This window comes from Narcine bancroftii, chromosome 3, assembly GCF_036971445.1.
Source record: "Narcine bancroftii isolate sNarBan1 chromosome 3, sNarBan1.hap1, whole genome shotgun sequence".
In the NCBI taxonomy this organism is placed as follows: domain Eukaryota; kingdom Metazoa; phylum Chordata; class Chondrichthyes; order Torpediniformes; family Narcinidae; genus Narcine; species Narcine bancroftii.
Genome location: NC_091471.1, coordinates 328,603,524 through 328,617,632, shown reverse-complemented (window position 1 = coordinate 328,617,632; position 14,109 = coordinate 328,603,524). Strand labels below are relative to the sequence as shown.

The window sequence follows — 14,109 nt, the reverse complement described above, 5'->3', positions numbered from 1 at the left end:
ACACAGAGTGAAGCTCCCTCCGAACCATCCCATCACATGCTCCCGGGGTCAGACACATAATGAAACTCCCTCCGCACCATCCCATCACACACTCCCATGGTCGGAAACTTAGTGAAACTCACTCCGCAAAGTCCATTCACACACTCACTGGGTCGGACACAGAATGAAGCACCATCCGAACCATCCCATCACACGCTCCCGGAGTGAGACACAGAGTGAAGCTCCCTCCGAACCATCCCATCACACGCTCCTGGGGACAGACACAGAGTGAAGCTCCCTCTACACTGTCCCATCACACACTCCCCAGGATCGGACACAGAGTAAAGCTCCCTCCGCACTGTCCCATCACACGGTCCCAGGGTCACACACAAAGTGAATCTCACTCCGCACCGTCCCATCACACACTCCCGGGGTCAGACACAGAATGAAGCTCCCTCCGCACCATCCCATCACACACAACCGGGGTAGGACACAGAGTGAAGCTCCCTCCACACCGTCCATTCACACACTCCCTTTATCAGACAGGGAGTGAATCGCCCTCCACACTGTCCCATCACACACTCCCCGAGGTCAGCCACAGAGTGAAGCTCCCTCCACCCCATTCCATCGCACACTCCTGGGGTCAGACACAGTGTGAAGCTCCCTCTGCACCGTCCCATCACACAATCACTGGCGTCACACACAGAGTGAAGCTCCCTCCGCACCATCCCATCACACACTCCCGGGGTCAACAGAGGGAATCTCCTTCCACACCGTCCCATCACACACTCCTGGGGTCGGACTCAGAGTGAAGCTCCCTCCGCACCATCCCATCACCCACTCCAAGGGTCAGGCACAGAGTGAAGCTCCCTCCGAACCATCCCATCACACGCTCCTGGGGTCAGACACAGAGTGAAATTCCCTCCGCACCGTCCCATCACACACTCCCGTGGTCAGACACAGAGTGAAGCTCCCTCCGCACCGTCCGTTCACACACTCCTGGTGTCAGACACAGAGTGAAGCTCCCTCCTCACCATCCCGTCACACGCTCCCGGGGTCAGACACAGAGTGTAGCTCCCTCCGAACCATCCAATCACACACTCCCGTGGTCAGACACATATTGAAACTACCTCCGCACCGTCCCATCACACACTCCGGTGGTAAGAAACATAGTGAAACTCACTCCGCAAAGTCCATTCACACACTCCTGGAGTCAGACACAGGGTGAAACTCCCTCTGCACCATCCTATCACAAACTCCTGGGGTCAGACACGAGGTGAAGCTTCCTCCATACCATCCCATCACACATTCCCCGGGGTCAGACACAGAGTGAAACTCCCTCCGCACCGTCCCATCACACACTCCCGTGGTCAGACATGCAATGAATTTCCCTCACACCATCCCATCACACACTCCCGTGGTCAGACACAGAGTGAAGCTCCCTCCACACTGTCCCATCAAACACTCCCGGGATCAGACACAGCATGAAGCTCACTCCGCACCGTCCATTCACACACTCCCTTGTTCAGACATGCAATGAATTTCCCTCACACCATCCCATCACACACTCCACGAGGTCAGACACGGAGAGAATCTCCCTCCACACCGTCCCATCACACACTTCCCAAGGTCAGACACAGAGTGAAGCTCCCTCTACACTGTCCCATCACACGCTCATGGGGTCAGACACGGAGTGAAGCTTCCTCCACACCATCCCATCACACATTCCCCGGGGTCAGACTCAGAGTGAAACTCCCTCCGCACCATCCCATCACACACTCCCGGATTCAGACACAGAATGAAGCTCCCTCTGCACCGTCCATTCACACACTCCCTTGTTCAGACATGCAGTGAATTTCCCTCACACCATCCCATCACACACTCCCTGAGGTCAGACACGGAGAGAATCTCCCTCCGAACCATCCCATCACACGCTCCCGGGGTCAGACACAGAGTGAAGCTCCCTCCGAAACATCCCATCACACCCTCCCGGAGTGAGACACAGAGTGAAGCTCCCTCCAAACCATCCCATCACACGTTCCCGGGGTCAGACACAGAATGAAGCTCCTTCCGCACCATGCCATTACACGCTCCCGGGGTCAGACACAGAGTGAAACTCCCTCCGCACCGTCCCATCACACACTCCCGTGGTCAGAAATATAGTGAAACTCACTCCGCAAAGTCCATTCACACACTCCTGGGGTCAGACACAGAGTGAAGCTCCCTCCTCTCCGTCCCGTCACACGCTACCGGGGTCAGACACAGAGTGAAGCTCTCTCCGAACTGTCCCATCACATGCTCCCGGGGTCAGACACAGAGTGAAACTCCCTCCGCACCATCCCATCACACACTCCCGTGGTCTGACACATAATGAAACTCCCTCCGCACCATCCCATCACACACTCCCGTGGTCAGAAACTTAGTGAAACTCACTCCGCAAAGTCCATTCACACACTCACTGGGTCGGACACAGAGTGAAGCTCCCTCCGCACCGTCCATTCACACACTCCTGGGGTCAGACACAGAGTGAACCTCGTCCGCACCATCCCACCACACGCTCCCGGGGTCAGACACAGAGTGAAGCTCCATCCGAACCATCCCATCACTCGCTCCTGGGGTCAGACACAGAGTGAAGCTCCCTCCGAACCATCTCATCACATGCTCCCGGGGTCAGACACAGAATGAAGCTCCCCCCAAACTGTCCCATTACTTGCTCCCGGGGTCAGACACAGAGTGAAACTCCCTCCGCACCATCCCATCACACACTCCCGTGGTCAGACACATTGTGAAACTCCTTCCGCACCGTCCCATCACACACTCCCGTGGTCAGAAACATAGTGAAACTCATTCCGCAAAGTCCCTTCACACACTCCTGGGGTCAGACACGAAGTGAAGCTTACTCCACACCATCCCATCACACATTCCCCGGGGTCAGACACAGCGTGAAACTCCCTCCGCACCATCCTATCACACACTCCCTGGGGTCGGACTCAGAGAGATCTCTCATTATAATACCTGTGACATTCTGTCACCTCTTCACTGGGGGTCAGTTCCTGTCCAGTATCAAACAGAGCTTCCAAATTACCATCAGCACTGGGAGAGAGAAAGTGAGGGGGGTAGGGGTGGGGTGGAAAAATAAAGAGAGAGAGAGAGAGAGAGAGAGAGGGTGGGGGAGGAAGAGAGAGGAAAGGAGAGAATGAGAGAAGGGGATAGAATGTGAGAGAGAAAGTGGGAGAGAGAGGGAAAGAATAAGAGGGAGGAATGAGAGAGGTGGGGAAAAGAGAGAGAGAGAGAGAGAGGGAGACAGAGAATGAGAGAGATAGAGAGAGTGAGAGAAGAGAGAGGGAGTGAGAGAGGAAGGAGAGTGGAGGGAAGGAGAGAGAGAAAGAGGTAATGCGAGAGAGGGAGAGAGAATGAGAGAAAGTGAGAGGGAATGAGAGATGGGGAGAGGGAGAGAGAAGCATTAATTTTTGGCTTAAATTTCAGCAGGTCGAACACTGAAACTTCCAGTGGAAGTTGCCAGAGAGCCCAGGAGAAGGCAAGGGGGCGAGCGAGAGTGGGGGGAATTGATGAGTGTGGGAGGGGGATGGGGAGGAGATACAGTAAGAGGAGTAGGGAGCCCATGAGGGTGAGAAGGGGAGGTGTGTGCGAGGGGGCCAGTGAGGATGGGAGAGGGCTGTCGAGGGTGGGAGAGATTTAGTGAGGGTGGGAGGGGCACTAGTGTGGGAATGGACCCAGCATAAGTGGGAAGGGGCCAACACGTGGAAGGGGGGTCCAGCGAGATAGGTTGGTCCGAGAGACTGAGAGGGGTCTGGCAAGACTGAGAGGGGTCCAATGGGAGTGAGGGGGCTCCAGTGGGAGTGAGAGCGGTCCAGCGGGACTGAGAGTGGGGGCTGGCAAGAATGAGAGGGGTCCAGTGATAGTGAGAGGGAAGGCTGTCGTGAATAGAACCTGAGATGAGTGATGTTGTGTCGGGGCGGGAGGGGAGCTGGGGAGGGGCCTGAGGAGAGGTTGAATGTGAGGGGAGAGGGAAGTAAGGGAGAGGGGATTAGAGAAGAGGGGAAAGGGAGAGGCCAGAAACATTGGGAGAGAGGGGTCTCAGGGAGAGGTGGTGTGTCTGATATGGATACCTGGAAGAGAAAGGTCCTGGGGAGAGGGTTCTCGGGGAGAGGGGGTGGGACACTATAAGAGAGGGGTCCTGGGGAGAGGGGTGTCCAATATGGATACCTGGGAGAGAGGTCCTGGGTAGAGGGGTCTCAGGGAGAGGATGGGGGCATCCAGAAGAGCAGGGACCATGGGAGAAGGGTCTCAGGAAGAGTGAGGTCTTGGGGAGAGGGCAGAGTTTCAGGAAGTTGTGGGGGGGGGGGGGGTGGTGTTCCGATATAGAGGGTCATTAACCCAGCCTGTAAAATCACGGGCATCAGATCACCCCACAAGGACATGGGCATGAGGCGGCCTCGAGAAAGCAGCCTCTATCCTCAAAGGCCCCCCTTCCCACCCAGGCCACGCCCCGACTGTAAGAGGAGCTTCAGGCAATTTCTGCCGATGGCAAATCTCTCTGCCTTATGGCCGACGGAAGCAAATTCCATGTAATATTATAGTCTTCATTACAGGACGATAAATTAAATCTTGAATACCGAGCGACTGAACCTTCCTGACTAACCCTTCCCGTGTGGGACCTTGCCAAAGGCCTTACAGTCACCGCCAGCTGATTACTCACCCATCCGCCACTTCGATGTACTTGTGGGGCACAAGACCCTTTGCCCCTTTGACCTGCCCCGACCACCAGTCATCGGAAACCCTCTCGTACAAGAGCACTGCCTCCCCCTTCTTCAGGGGCAGCTCCTTGGTGGAGCGAGGTGTGTAATCGAACTTCGCCACCGCTTGCACCTCTGCAGTAGAGAAGGCGAGAGTCAGGGTAGCCTGCACTAGTCCCCCCACCCCCCCCAACCCGCCATCCTCCCTCGGAACAGAGAGTGGGGGTGGAGGGGGAGAGTGAGGGAGGGAGGAGGACGGGGGAGAAAGGACGGAGGGGTGGGAATGAGCCTTGGCCACATGCTCTGGTCGGATAGAGTGGGGCTTCCGTCCACCGTAGAACTTCAAGGTGAAAGCATCCGACAAGTTATTTGTCGCTCAATTGCATAAGTACAGCCCAATGAAACTGCGGTCTCTGGCAGGGCGCCATCCTCATTGATGATCAGCACAGGTGCACCCCGAGGGTGCGGGCTTAGCCCACCCCTTTACTTGTTATACACCTACGACCATGTGACCGGGCTCGATTCCATCTATAAGTTTTCCGGTGACACCACAGTCATCGGCAGAAGCCTAGAGGGCAACAAGGAAGCATGCAAGGGTGGGTGGGGGTGGGGAAGATGGATCGGCTCATTGAACAACCTTGCGCTCAACGTCAGCGAAATCAAGGAGATGATGGTGGACGTCGGGAGGGAGTCAGGGGAACATGGGCCAGTCCTTATCGAGGGCTCAGTCGCGGATAGGGTCAAGGACTTCCAATTCCTTGGGGGTGGGGGGTTGACTTCTCCAAGGATCCGCCCTGGGGCCTCCACGTCAATGCAATCACAAAGAACGCTCGCCAGTGGCTATATTTTGTGGGGTGTCTGAGGAGATTTGGTAAGTCTCTCATAAACTTCTACAGTGGACCGTGGAGATTAAGATTTATTAAGAATTTATTGTCATGAACGGGTCATGAAATTCGGTGATTTACGGCAGCGTCACAGGGCAAACATTCACATTATAACCATCTTACAACATTACTGTAAAAATAACAGTGCACGAAAAGTCAGGCCTTGTCTGGGATTCACTATCTGTTCAGGAATCTCATGGCGGAGAGGAAGAAGCTGTCCTTCTGCCGCTGAGTGCTCGACTTTAGGATCCTGTACCTTTTCCCTGATGGTAGCAGAGTGAAGTGGGCATGGCCACTTGTGTTGGGATAGAGGCTGCTTTTTTAAGACACCACCTCATGTCGATGTCCTCGATGGAGTGAAGTCTGGTGCCCGTGATATCGCAGGCTAAGTTAATTCTTGTCCTGAGAGTTGGCACCTCCATACCAGGCAGGGATGCAACTGGCCAGAATGCTCTCCATGGTCCACCAGTCGAGGTTTACGAGAGTCTCATACCTCAGATAACTCACAGAGTCCAACCGCTGGCGAGCCTTCTTCGTGATCACATCGACGTGGACAGATCCTAGGAGATGTTGACCCCCAGGAATTGGAAGTTCTTGGCCCTCTCAGCGACTGAGTTTTCAATGAGGACTGGGTCGTGTTCCCCTGACTCCCTCCTTAAATCCACAATCATCTCCTTGGTTCTGCTGACGTTGAGTGCAAGGTTGTTGCCATGACATCACTCAACAAGCCGATCCGCTCCCCCCCCCCTGCACGCTCCCTCGCTGCTGGCTGGGATTCTGCTGACCACTGTGGGATCATCGGCCAACTTGTAGACAGAATTGTGCCCGGCCGCCCAGTCGTGGGTGTATAACGAGGAGAGCAGTGGGCTAAGCCTGCACCCCCGGGGTGCACCTGTGTAAGTGATTAGTGAGGAGGAGACGTTGATTCCAATTCGTGCTGACTGAACTCCAGAATTTGAAAGAGATCTTTGTAAAGTTTACGTTATGAGCACCGTTTGCCAAACATGGTTGCAGCTGTACAAACCAGAACAGGGAAGGTGAGGTGACATGAATTAGTAATGTCCAAATGTGGTATTTGGAAATCTGACTAACTAGTTAACAGAAACAGTTTGCCAAGAGTTTATTTTCAGTAAGTATAATTATTAATTAGTATGTTATATTAGGTAACTAACAGTTAATTTCTTTGCACCAGTTGCAAACTAAGTGTGCACATGCAGCTTAGAGGGAACAGTGTTCTCCAGTCCAAAATACACAGACACACACCCAGACTTAAAACATATGCAGGCAAACAGTACTCATACAGGACAAGTATTTCATATTGAGTTGTGGGGGCCTGGGGGGGTGGGGTGGATGGTGGAGGCTGGAACATTAGTGGATATTTAAAACACTCTTTGACAGCCCCGTAGATACAAGAGAACAAACAGGTTCTGTGTGTGAGGAGGGGAAGGTTTAGTCTGTTGATAAGAACATCTGAAATGGGAGCGGGTGTCAGCCATCCGGCCCATCTATCCTGCTCCGCCATTCAATGACTAATCTGACGATCATCTCCGCCCACCTGCATTTTCCCCATCTCCCTTAATCCCACTACAATTTAAAAATCTACCAAACCTCATCTTAAATATATTTACTGATGTCGCCTCTACTGCTTCAATGGGCAGCGAATTCCACAGATTCCCCACCCTCTGGGAAAAGCATTTCCGTCCTAAATCTACTCCCCTGGATCTTGAGCCGATGTCCCCTCATTCTGGTCTCCCCCACCAATGGGAACAACTTACCCACCTCTATCTGACCCACGCCTTCCAATATGCCAAAAGCTTTCTTTGTGACCCTGTCCATCTTTGTCTACCTTAATAAATTGGATCAGCAAGTTTGCAGATAACACTAAGATTGGAGATGTTGTGGACGGTGAGAAAGGTTTTCAAACTTGCAGAGGGATCTGGACCAGCTGGAAAAATGGGCTGCAAAATGGTCAATGGAATTTAATGCAGACAAGGGTGAGGTGTTACATTTTGGAAGGACAAACCAAGAAAGGACGTACATGGTGAACAGTCGGGCACTGAGGAGAACAGAGGGATCTGGGAATACAGAGACATAATTCCCTGAAAATGGCGTCACAGGTGGAAAGGGTCATAAAGAGAGCTTTTGGCACATTGGCCTTCATAAATCAAAGTATCAAGTACAGGAGTTGGGATGTCATTGTAAAGTTGTATAAGACATTGATGAGGCCAAATTGGGAGAATTGTGTGCAGTTTTGGTCACCGAACTACAGGAAAGATATCAATAAGATAGAAAGAGGGCAGAGAAGATTTACTAGGATGTTGCCCAGACTTCAGGAACTGAGTTACAGGGAAAGGTTAAACAGGTTCAGACTTTATTCCTTGGAATGTAGAGGAATGAGGGGAGGAGATTTGATCGAGGTGTTTAAAATTATGAGGGTGACAGAGTAAATGTAGGTCGGCTTTTCCCACTGAGATACAAACCAGAATGCACAGATTAAGGGTGAAATGTTTAGGGGGAACCTCTTCACGCAAAGAGCGGAGGAAGTGTGGAACGAGCCAAGATGGTGAATGTGGGGGTCAATTTTAATGTTTAAGAAGAATTTGGACAGGTCTGTGGATGGGACTGGGTGCAGATAAGTGGGACTGGGCAGAAAAATAGTTCAGACTAGAAGGACCGAAGGCCCTGCTTTCTATGCTGTAATGTTCTATGGTTCTACAGCAGGGTGAAGGCAAATTCTGTTGCTATTATGACCAGAAGGGATTTTTGAATCTTGACGATAAACTCCTGACACTCACCATCGTCACAGGCATGCAGTTCTGAGATGAATTCTGGCTCCTCCACAATTGGCCCAGTCTGGAGGCTGTCACTGTGCCAACAAGAGACCGGAGACATTAGTCGCTTTGTCAGGGTGAAATCTTCCCATTGCTACTTTCTCCTCGCTGGCAACAGCCGAAGGTCAAACTGGCAATTGCCTGGCTCCCCGACACCCTGCTGTCGTGCCCATGCCATCTGACCCCACATGGCATGGGGATCCAGGACGGATCAGGTCCGAAGGATTGCCGCTGTAAAGGTCATACCCAACGTGCCCCTCATCCTGATGACCCCTCCCCTTCCTGTGTGTCTGCATCAGGCTGTGCGTGGATCCAAAGTCTGAGGGTAAGGTGCTGAGATTCTACCTGCCCCAGGTGTTGCGATGGATGGGCCTGCCCCCATTGCCACGTCATCGGCTGGATTTTGCCAAAGCACCTATCCTTCATGGGAACATTTATTCCAGACAAACTCAAATCCCGCTCTGGGAAAGAGGCGCTGGCTATCCACCTCATCTCTGCCTCTCAGAATCTTGTCAACCTCTATCAAGTCTCCTCTCATCCTTCTACGCTCTAAAGCTCTGCTAACCTTGCCTCATACGACTTGTTTTCAATCCAGGCAACATCCTGGTGAATCTCCTCTGCCCCCTCTCCATATCTTCCACATCCTTCCTGTAAAGAAGTGACCAGAACTGAACACAATACCCCCTAACTGGGGTCTCAGCAGAGATTTGTAGAATTGAAACATGACCTCTCAACTCCTGAACTCAATCCCTCCACTAATGAAGCCCAGCATCCCATAACTATCCTATCAACCTGCGCGGCAACCTTGAGGGATGTATGGATTTGAACCCCAAAGTCCCTCTGTTCCTCTACACTGTTCAGTAACTGACCATTAATCCTTCTGGTTTGTCCTTCCAAAATGCATCACCTCACACCGATTCAGATTGAACTCCATCTGTCAATTCCCCACCCGACTCCACATCCTGTCTAGATGCTGTTGTAACCTTCAACTCCATCCACAACTCCTCCGACCTTCGTGTCATCTGCATGACAATATCTTGCATTTATTTCTTACCAGCCACTCACCTATAATCGCCCTTCCCTGTCATGCATTTCTCGTAGGCAGGTCCCTGGAGCTGGTCGTGCTGGGGAAAGATCAGATCCTGGTGGACAATGATCGTCTTCACCACTTCATTGACATGTGCCTGGCAGGAGACGGGGTCCTGATCCTGGGGCACGGTCACCAGGGTGGGGCCAAAGCACACGGCCAGGTTGTAGGCGTCCATCATGTTCTCGTCGTTGAACTGTGACAAGCTGCGGGGGCGGGGGGGGGTAGGGGTGGTGGGGAGGTGGGGATGAGAGAGGGGGTTACTGCTGGGGGAATGGGCGGCAGGATGGACGGGGCTGATTCTGATGCACGGAAGCCCCAGCCACCTGGCGCAGGAGGGAGTAGCCCATCCACCCATTCGTACTAGTGATTGTGCCCAGGGTCCGAATTCTGCACTGTCTGTGGGGAGTTCACACGTTCTCCCTGTGACCTGCGTGGGTTTTCCCCTTTGAGCGCTCCACTTTCCTCCTGTCCTCCAAACATATACAGGGGTTGGGTGTTAAAACATTACATCACTGTACAGGTCCTTCGGCCCTCCATGTTGTGCCAGCCTGTATAAAAGTGATAAACCTTCCCATAACCCTCTACTTTCCTTCTGTCTGTAGTCTTTTAAAGGCCCCTAATGTTCCAGCCACCACCACTACCCCTGGTGAGGCATTCCAGGTCCCCCACAACTCTCTGTTCCCCCCCCACCCCGACGTCTCCCCTATACTCCCCTGCCTTAATCTTCTTGTGGTTGTTATTCCCACCCTGGCTGTCCAACCTATCAGAATCTTGTCAACCTCCATCATCCCCTCTCATCCTTCTATGCTCCAAACTCCCAGCTTTGCCAACCTTGCTTCATAAAGTCAGGCCCTCCAATCCAGGTCCATTTCCTCCCCACAGCCTCCACATCCTTCCTGTAATGAGGCGACCAGAATTGGACACAATCCTCCAAATGGGATCTCACCAGAGACTTCTGAAGCTGCAATGTGACCTCTCGACTCTTATACATAACCCCCCTGTTAATGAAGCCCAGAATCCCATAGGCTTTTGTAACTATCCTATCTACCTTGAGGGATGTTCAGACACGAACCCCAAGATCCCTCTGTTCATCCTCGCCCTGACTTAACTGACCATGAACTCAGCTTTTCGATTTGTCCAGATAAAATGCATCACCTCACACTTGCCCAAATTGAACGCCATTTGCCATTTTTCTGCCCATCCTGTCTCTGTCCTCCTGCAACCTCTGACCACCTTCGGCTCCATCTACAGTCCCTCCAATCTTCGCGTCATCCGGTTGTGGGGTGGGGGGGGGGGGGAAGACACGGTTTTAAGTGGCTAGAATCAGTGTCTACTGTGCTGTAAGTAAAATTTAATTTAAAAGTGATTTATCGCCATCCGCAGATGCTGCCCCTGTCCAGCTGAGTTCCTTTTGGATTTTGCTCCAGTCTGACACCAGCTTTAAGAAACTCTGCCTCTCTCTCTCCACAGACGTGACCTGCCCTGCTCCAGATCTTCAATTTAAATCCCTGACCTCCAGTTTTAAATTCTCACACTGTCAGGGGAAGATGCATCCCTGCCATCTCCTACGTGATTCAGACATCTCTTTCCCCTTCCCCGCCTTCCGCAGGGACTTCCTTGCCCACACTTTCCCTCCTCTCGGCACCTGCTCCACCCCCCCCACCCCGCCGCCAATCAGGGCCCCGTACAGTCCTCTCAGTGGAGCGACACTTCATTTTGTGGATCTGAGGAGGGCGGGGGTCTTCCCACTGTGGTCTCCACTGCGTCGGGGAGGCCGGGAGATTGCTTCGCCGAGCACCTAGCTCTGTCCACCGCTATAGCGGGGATCTCCCAGCAGCCGCCCGTTTCGATTCCCCCCACCCCCCAATTCGCATGCTGGTGTGTCCGCCTGTGATCTCATGCACTGAGACCGCCCACAAACTGGAGGACCGCCTCCAACCAGATGGCATTAATGTCGACTTCCCCAGTTTCCATTAAAATCCATCTTCTTCCCCACCTCTCTCCCTCCCCTTTTCCCCATCTCCTTTCCTCCTTCTCTCTCCCTCCCCTTTTCCCCATCTCCTTTTCTCCCTCCCCTATACCCCGTCTCCTTTCAAAGAGCCAAAATCAGTTCTTGCCTCCCCCCTCAGTGTACCCAAATAATACCTTTTGTCTGTTGGTCTGGGCTCCTCCCCCCTCCCATCCTCTCCCCTTTCTCTCCCCAGTCTTTAATTCAGACACCTGCCTGCTTTCTGCTCTTATCTTGAGCCCAAAATGTCAGTGATATGTCTTTACCTCCTGTGGGCAAACAATGTTCGTTATACAGCAAAGATTTTTTTAAAAACTAGGCAAAAATAAAATGGTTCAGCACAGACTAGAAGGGCCAAAGGGGCCTGTTTCTGTGCTGTAATGTTCTACGGGTCTACAACGCTGGAGAAACTCAGCAGTGTCCTTTATACAGCAAAGATAACTAAAGTTTCAGGCTTGAGCCTTTCGTCAAGGGGTGAGCAAAATATCGGCAGGCGCCCAAACAAAATGGTGAGGTGGAGGGGCGCAGTCCCACGGGAGGAGGGAGGGAGGGCTTGCCAGCAACCAGGGGGGAGGGGGAGAGATGGAGGAAAGTTGACAGAAGGAATAGGGAAGAGAGGGAGAACGGGGAGCGGGCTAGCAGGAACCGGAGACATCAAGGTCAATGTTGTCATGTTGGAGAGTGCCTTGATGGAATATTGTTTAAATGGGGGACAGGTCTCGGTTTGGCAGTGCACAAGGCCGTGGACAGACGTGCAGGAGAAGTGAGACATGATGTCCTGGGCAGGAGAACTGACTGACTTACTGGTTCAAAAACGCAAACAGGTATCTCAGGACGATGATGATGCTCGGATCCAGGGTCCCCACCACCTCCTTAATCCTGTTGGCCCGCTCCAAAAGATCCTCCGTCTCTGTAACAAAGTGGTCAAGTTTATCGTCATCCGATTGCACGAGTGTGACCCAACGAAACAGCGCTTTCCGGACCTCGGAATTGAAATGGGCAGCCACCAGGAGATCCGCGCTATCGGGACGGACAGAGCCAAGGTGATCTCCCGGTCTCCCCGACATAGAGGAGACCATGGCGGGAGTGCTGGATGCAGCGGTCAGCTCCTCCCCCAACCCCCCCACCCCCAAATGTGGCTCCACTTGGAAGGACTGACCAGGGCCCCAAATGGTGGTGAGGGAAAAGGGGTGGGTACACATAGGCCATCAGCGGTCACAGGGGCAAGTGCCGGGGGGGCTGGCGATCAGTGGGGAGGGAGGAGAAGGCAAGGGAGTTTTGCAGACACACATCCAGACATAACACACATACAGACAAGCAGTACATACACAGGACAAGTATTTCATCTGCACCCATAGTTCTCAACCTTTCCTTTCCACTCACATCCCACCTTAAGTAATCCCCTTACTAATCATAGAGCACCGATAGCGTAGGGATTACTTAAAGTGGGGTGTGAGTGGAAAGAAAAAGGTCGAGAGCCACTGATGTGTGGGCTCCAGGTTTTTTAAATATGTATTATATTTAATCCTTAAATTATAAGTCATTTTTTCCATTGGAATGGACATCTGTATTCCTGCATGCAGTCTACCTACATCCAAGTAAGAGTCTGACTCCAGGCGACTGCAATACATTTTCCTGCCATTGCCAGGACTATTTTGACAAATTTCCTTTCGGTGAAAGGACTAATTTAGATGTAGTTTCGTTAAACGTCCCCTAACAAAAATAGGTGATGATCTTGTGGATATGCACTTATTAGTAATTTGTTCCAGTAATTCGCCCACTTCTACCCAAAACCATTTTACTTTTAGACGTGTCTGTGTTGAGTGCAGAAAGATACCTTCCTCGATGCCACATCTGAAACATTTATCCAGTAAATTCGGTTTTATTTTAACGCAGTTTAGATGGTGCGGAATATAATTATGCAGAAAATTATATTGTACCAATCTATGCAGCACATTAATCTTTACTGCAATCTCTGCACCAGTGGTTCTCATCCTTTTGTCTTCCCACTCACATCCCACCTTAAGTAATTCCGATACCATCGGGGCTCTGTGATTAGAGAGGGATTGCTTAAGGTGGGATGTGGGCGGAAAGAAAAAGATTGAAACCCTCTGTTTTAATCGTCCCTTGTCGACTCATTATGTGCGCGGTTTCAGAACTCCAAAGGAAATGGGGCCAATAACAATTTTTCTCAAGCAAAATATTTCAGGAACAATCGGGTCCAGAGCTGTGGCTCTCAACCTTCCTTTCCCACTCACGACCCACCCTTACTAATCCACAGAGCACCTCTGGCATGGGGAATACTTACGGTGGTATGTGAGTGGAAAGAAAACGTTCAAAGACCATTGATTGATACAAATAAATACTGTTTCGTCAATATGAGAGTCTCGGAGGGTCAACACGAGCAGGTCCTTTGGCCGTTCAGCATTCTCACTGCTCCGTGGGGAAGAAGCTGTTCCTTGGCCTGGTGGCACTGGCTCTGATAGCCCTGGATCTCTTCCCCCGATGGGAGCAGCTGAGAAACTCTGCGTGCAGGGTGAGGATGGGGTCCTCAATGACT

The 14,109-nt window shown here is 52.0% G+C and overlaps 1 protein-coding gene across 10 annotated transcripts in view; it reads right to left on the bottom strand.

Annotated features, from left to right (window-relative positions):
* Positions 1–14,109, bottom strand: part of LOC138759173 (SLIT-ROBO Rho GTPase-activating protein 3-like) — a 90,926-nt gene that overhangs the window by 12,620 nt on the left and 64,197 nt on the right. For 9 of the 10 annotated variants that reach the window (XM_069929194.1, XM_069929199.1, XM_069929200.1 and 6 more), the window contains 5 exons: positions 12,354–12,459; positions 9,517–9,744; positions 8,416–8,486; positions 4,700–4,871; positions 2,995–3,072 (listed from right to left, as the gene is read on the bottom strand). In XM_069929194.1, the coding sequence (XP_069785295.1) occupies positions 2,995–3,072; positions 4,700–4,871; positions 8,416–8,486; positions 9,517–9,744; positions 12,354–12,459 (655 nt within the window). The remainder of the gene's footprint in view (positions 1–2,994; positions 3,073–4,699; positions 4,872–8,415; positions 8,487–9,516; positions 9,745–12,353; positions 12,460–14,109) is intronic. The other variant, XM_069929201.1, reaches the window with a different exon arrangement.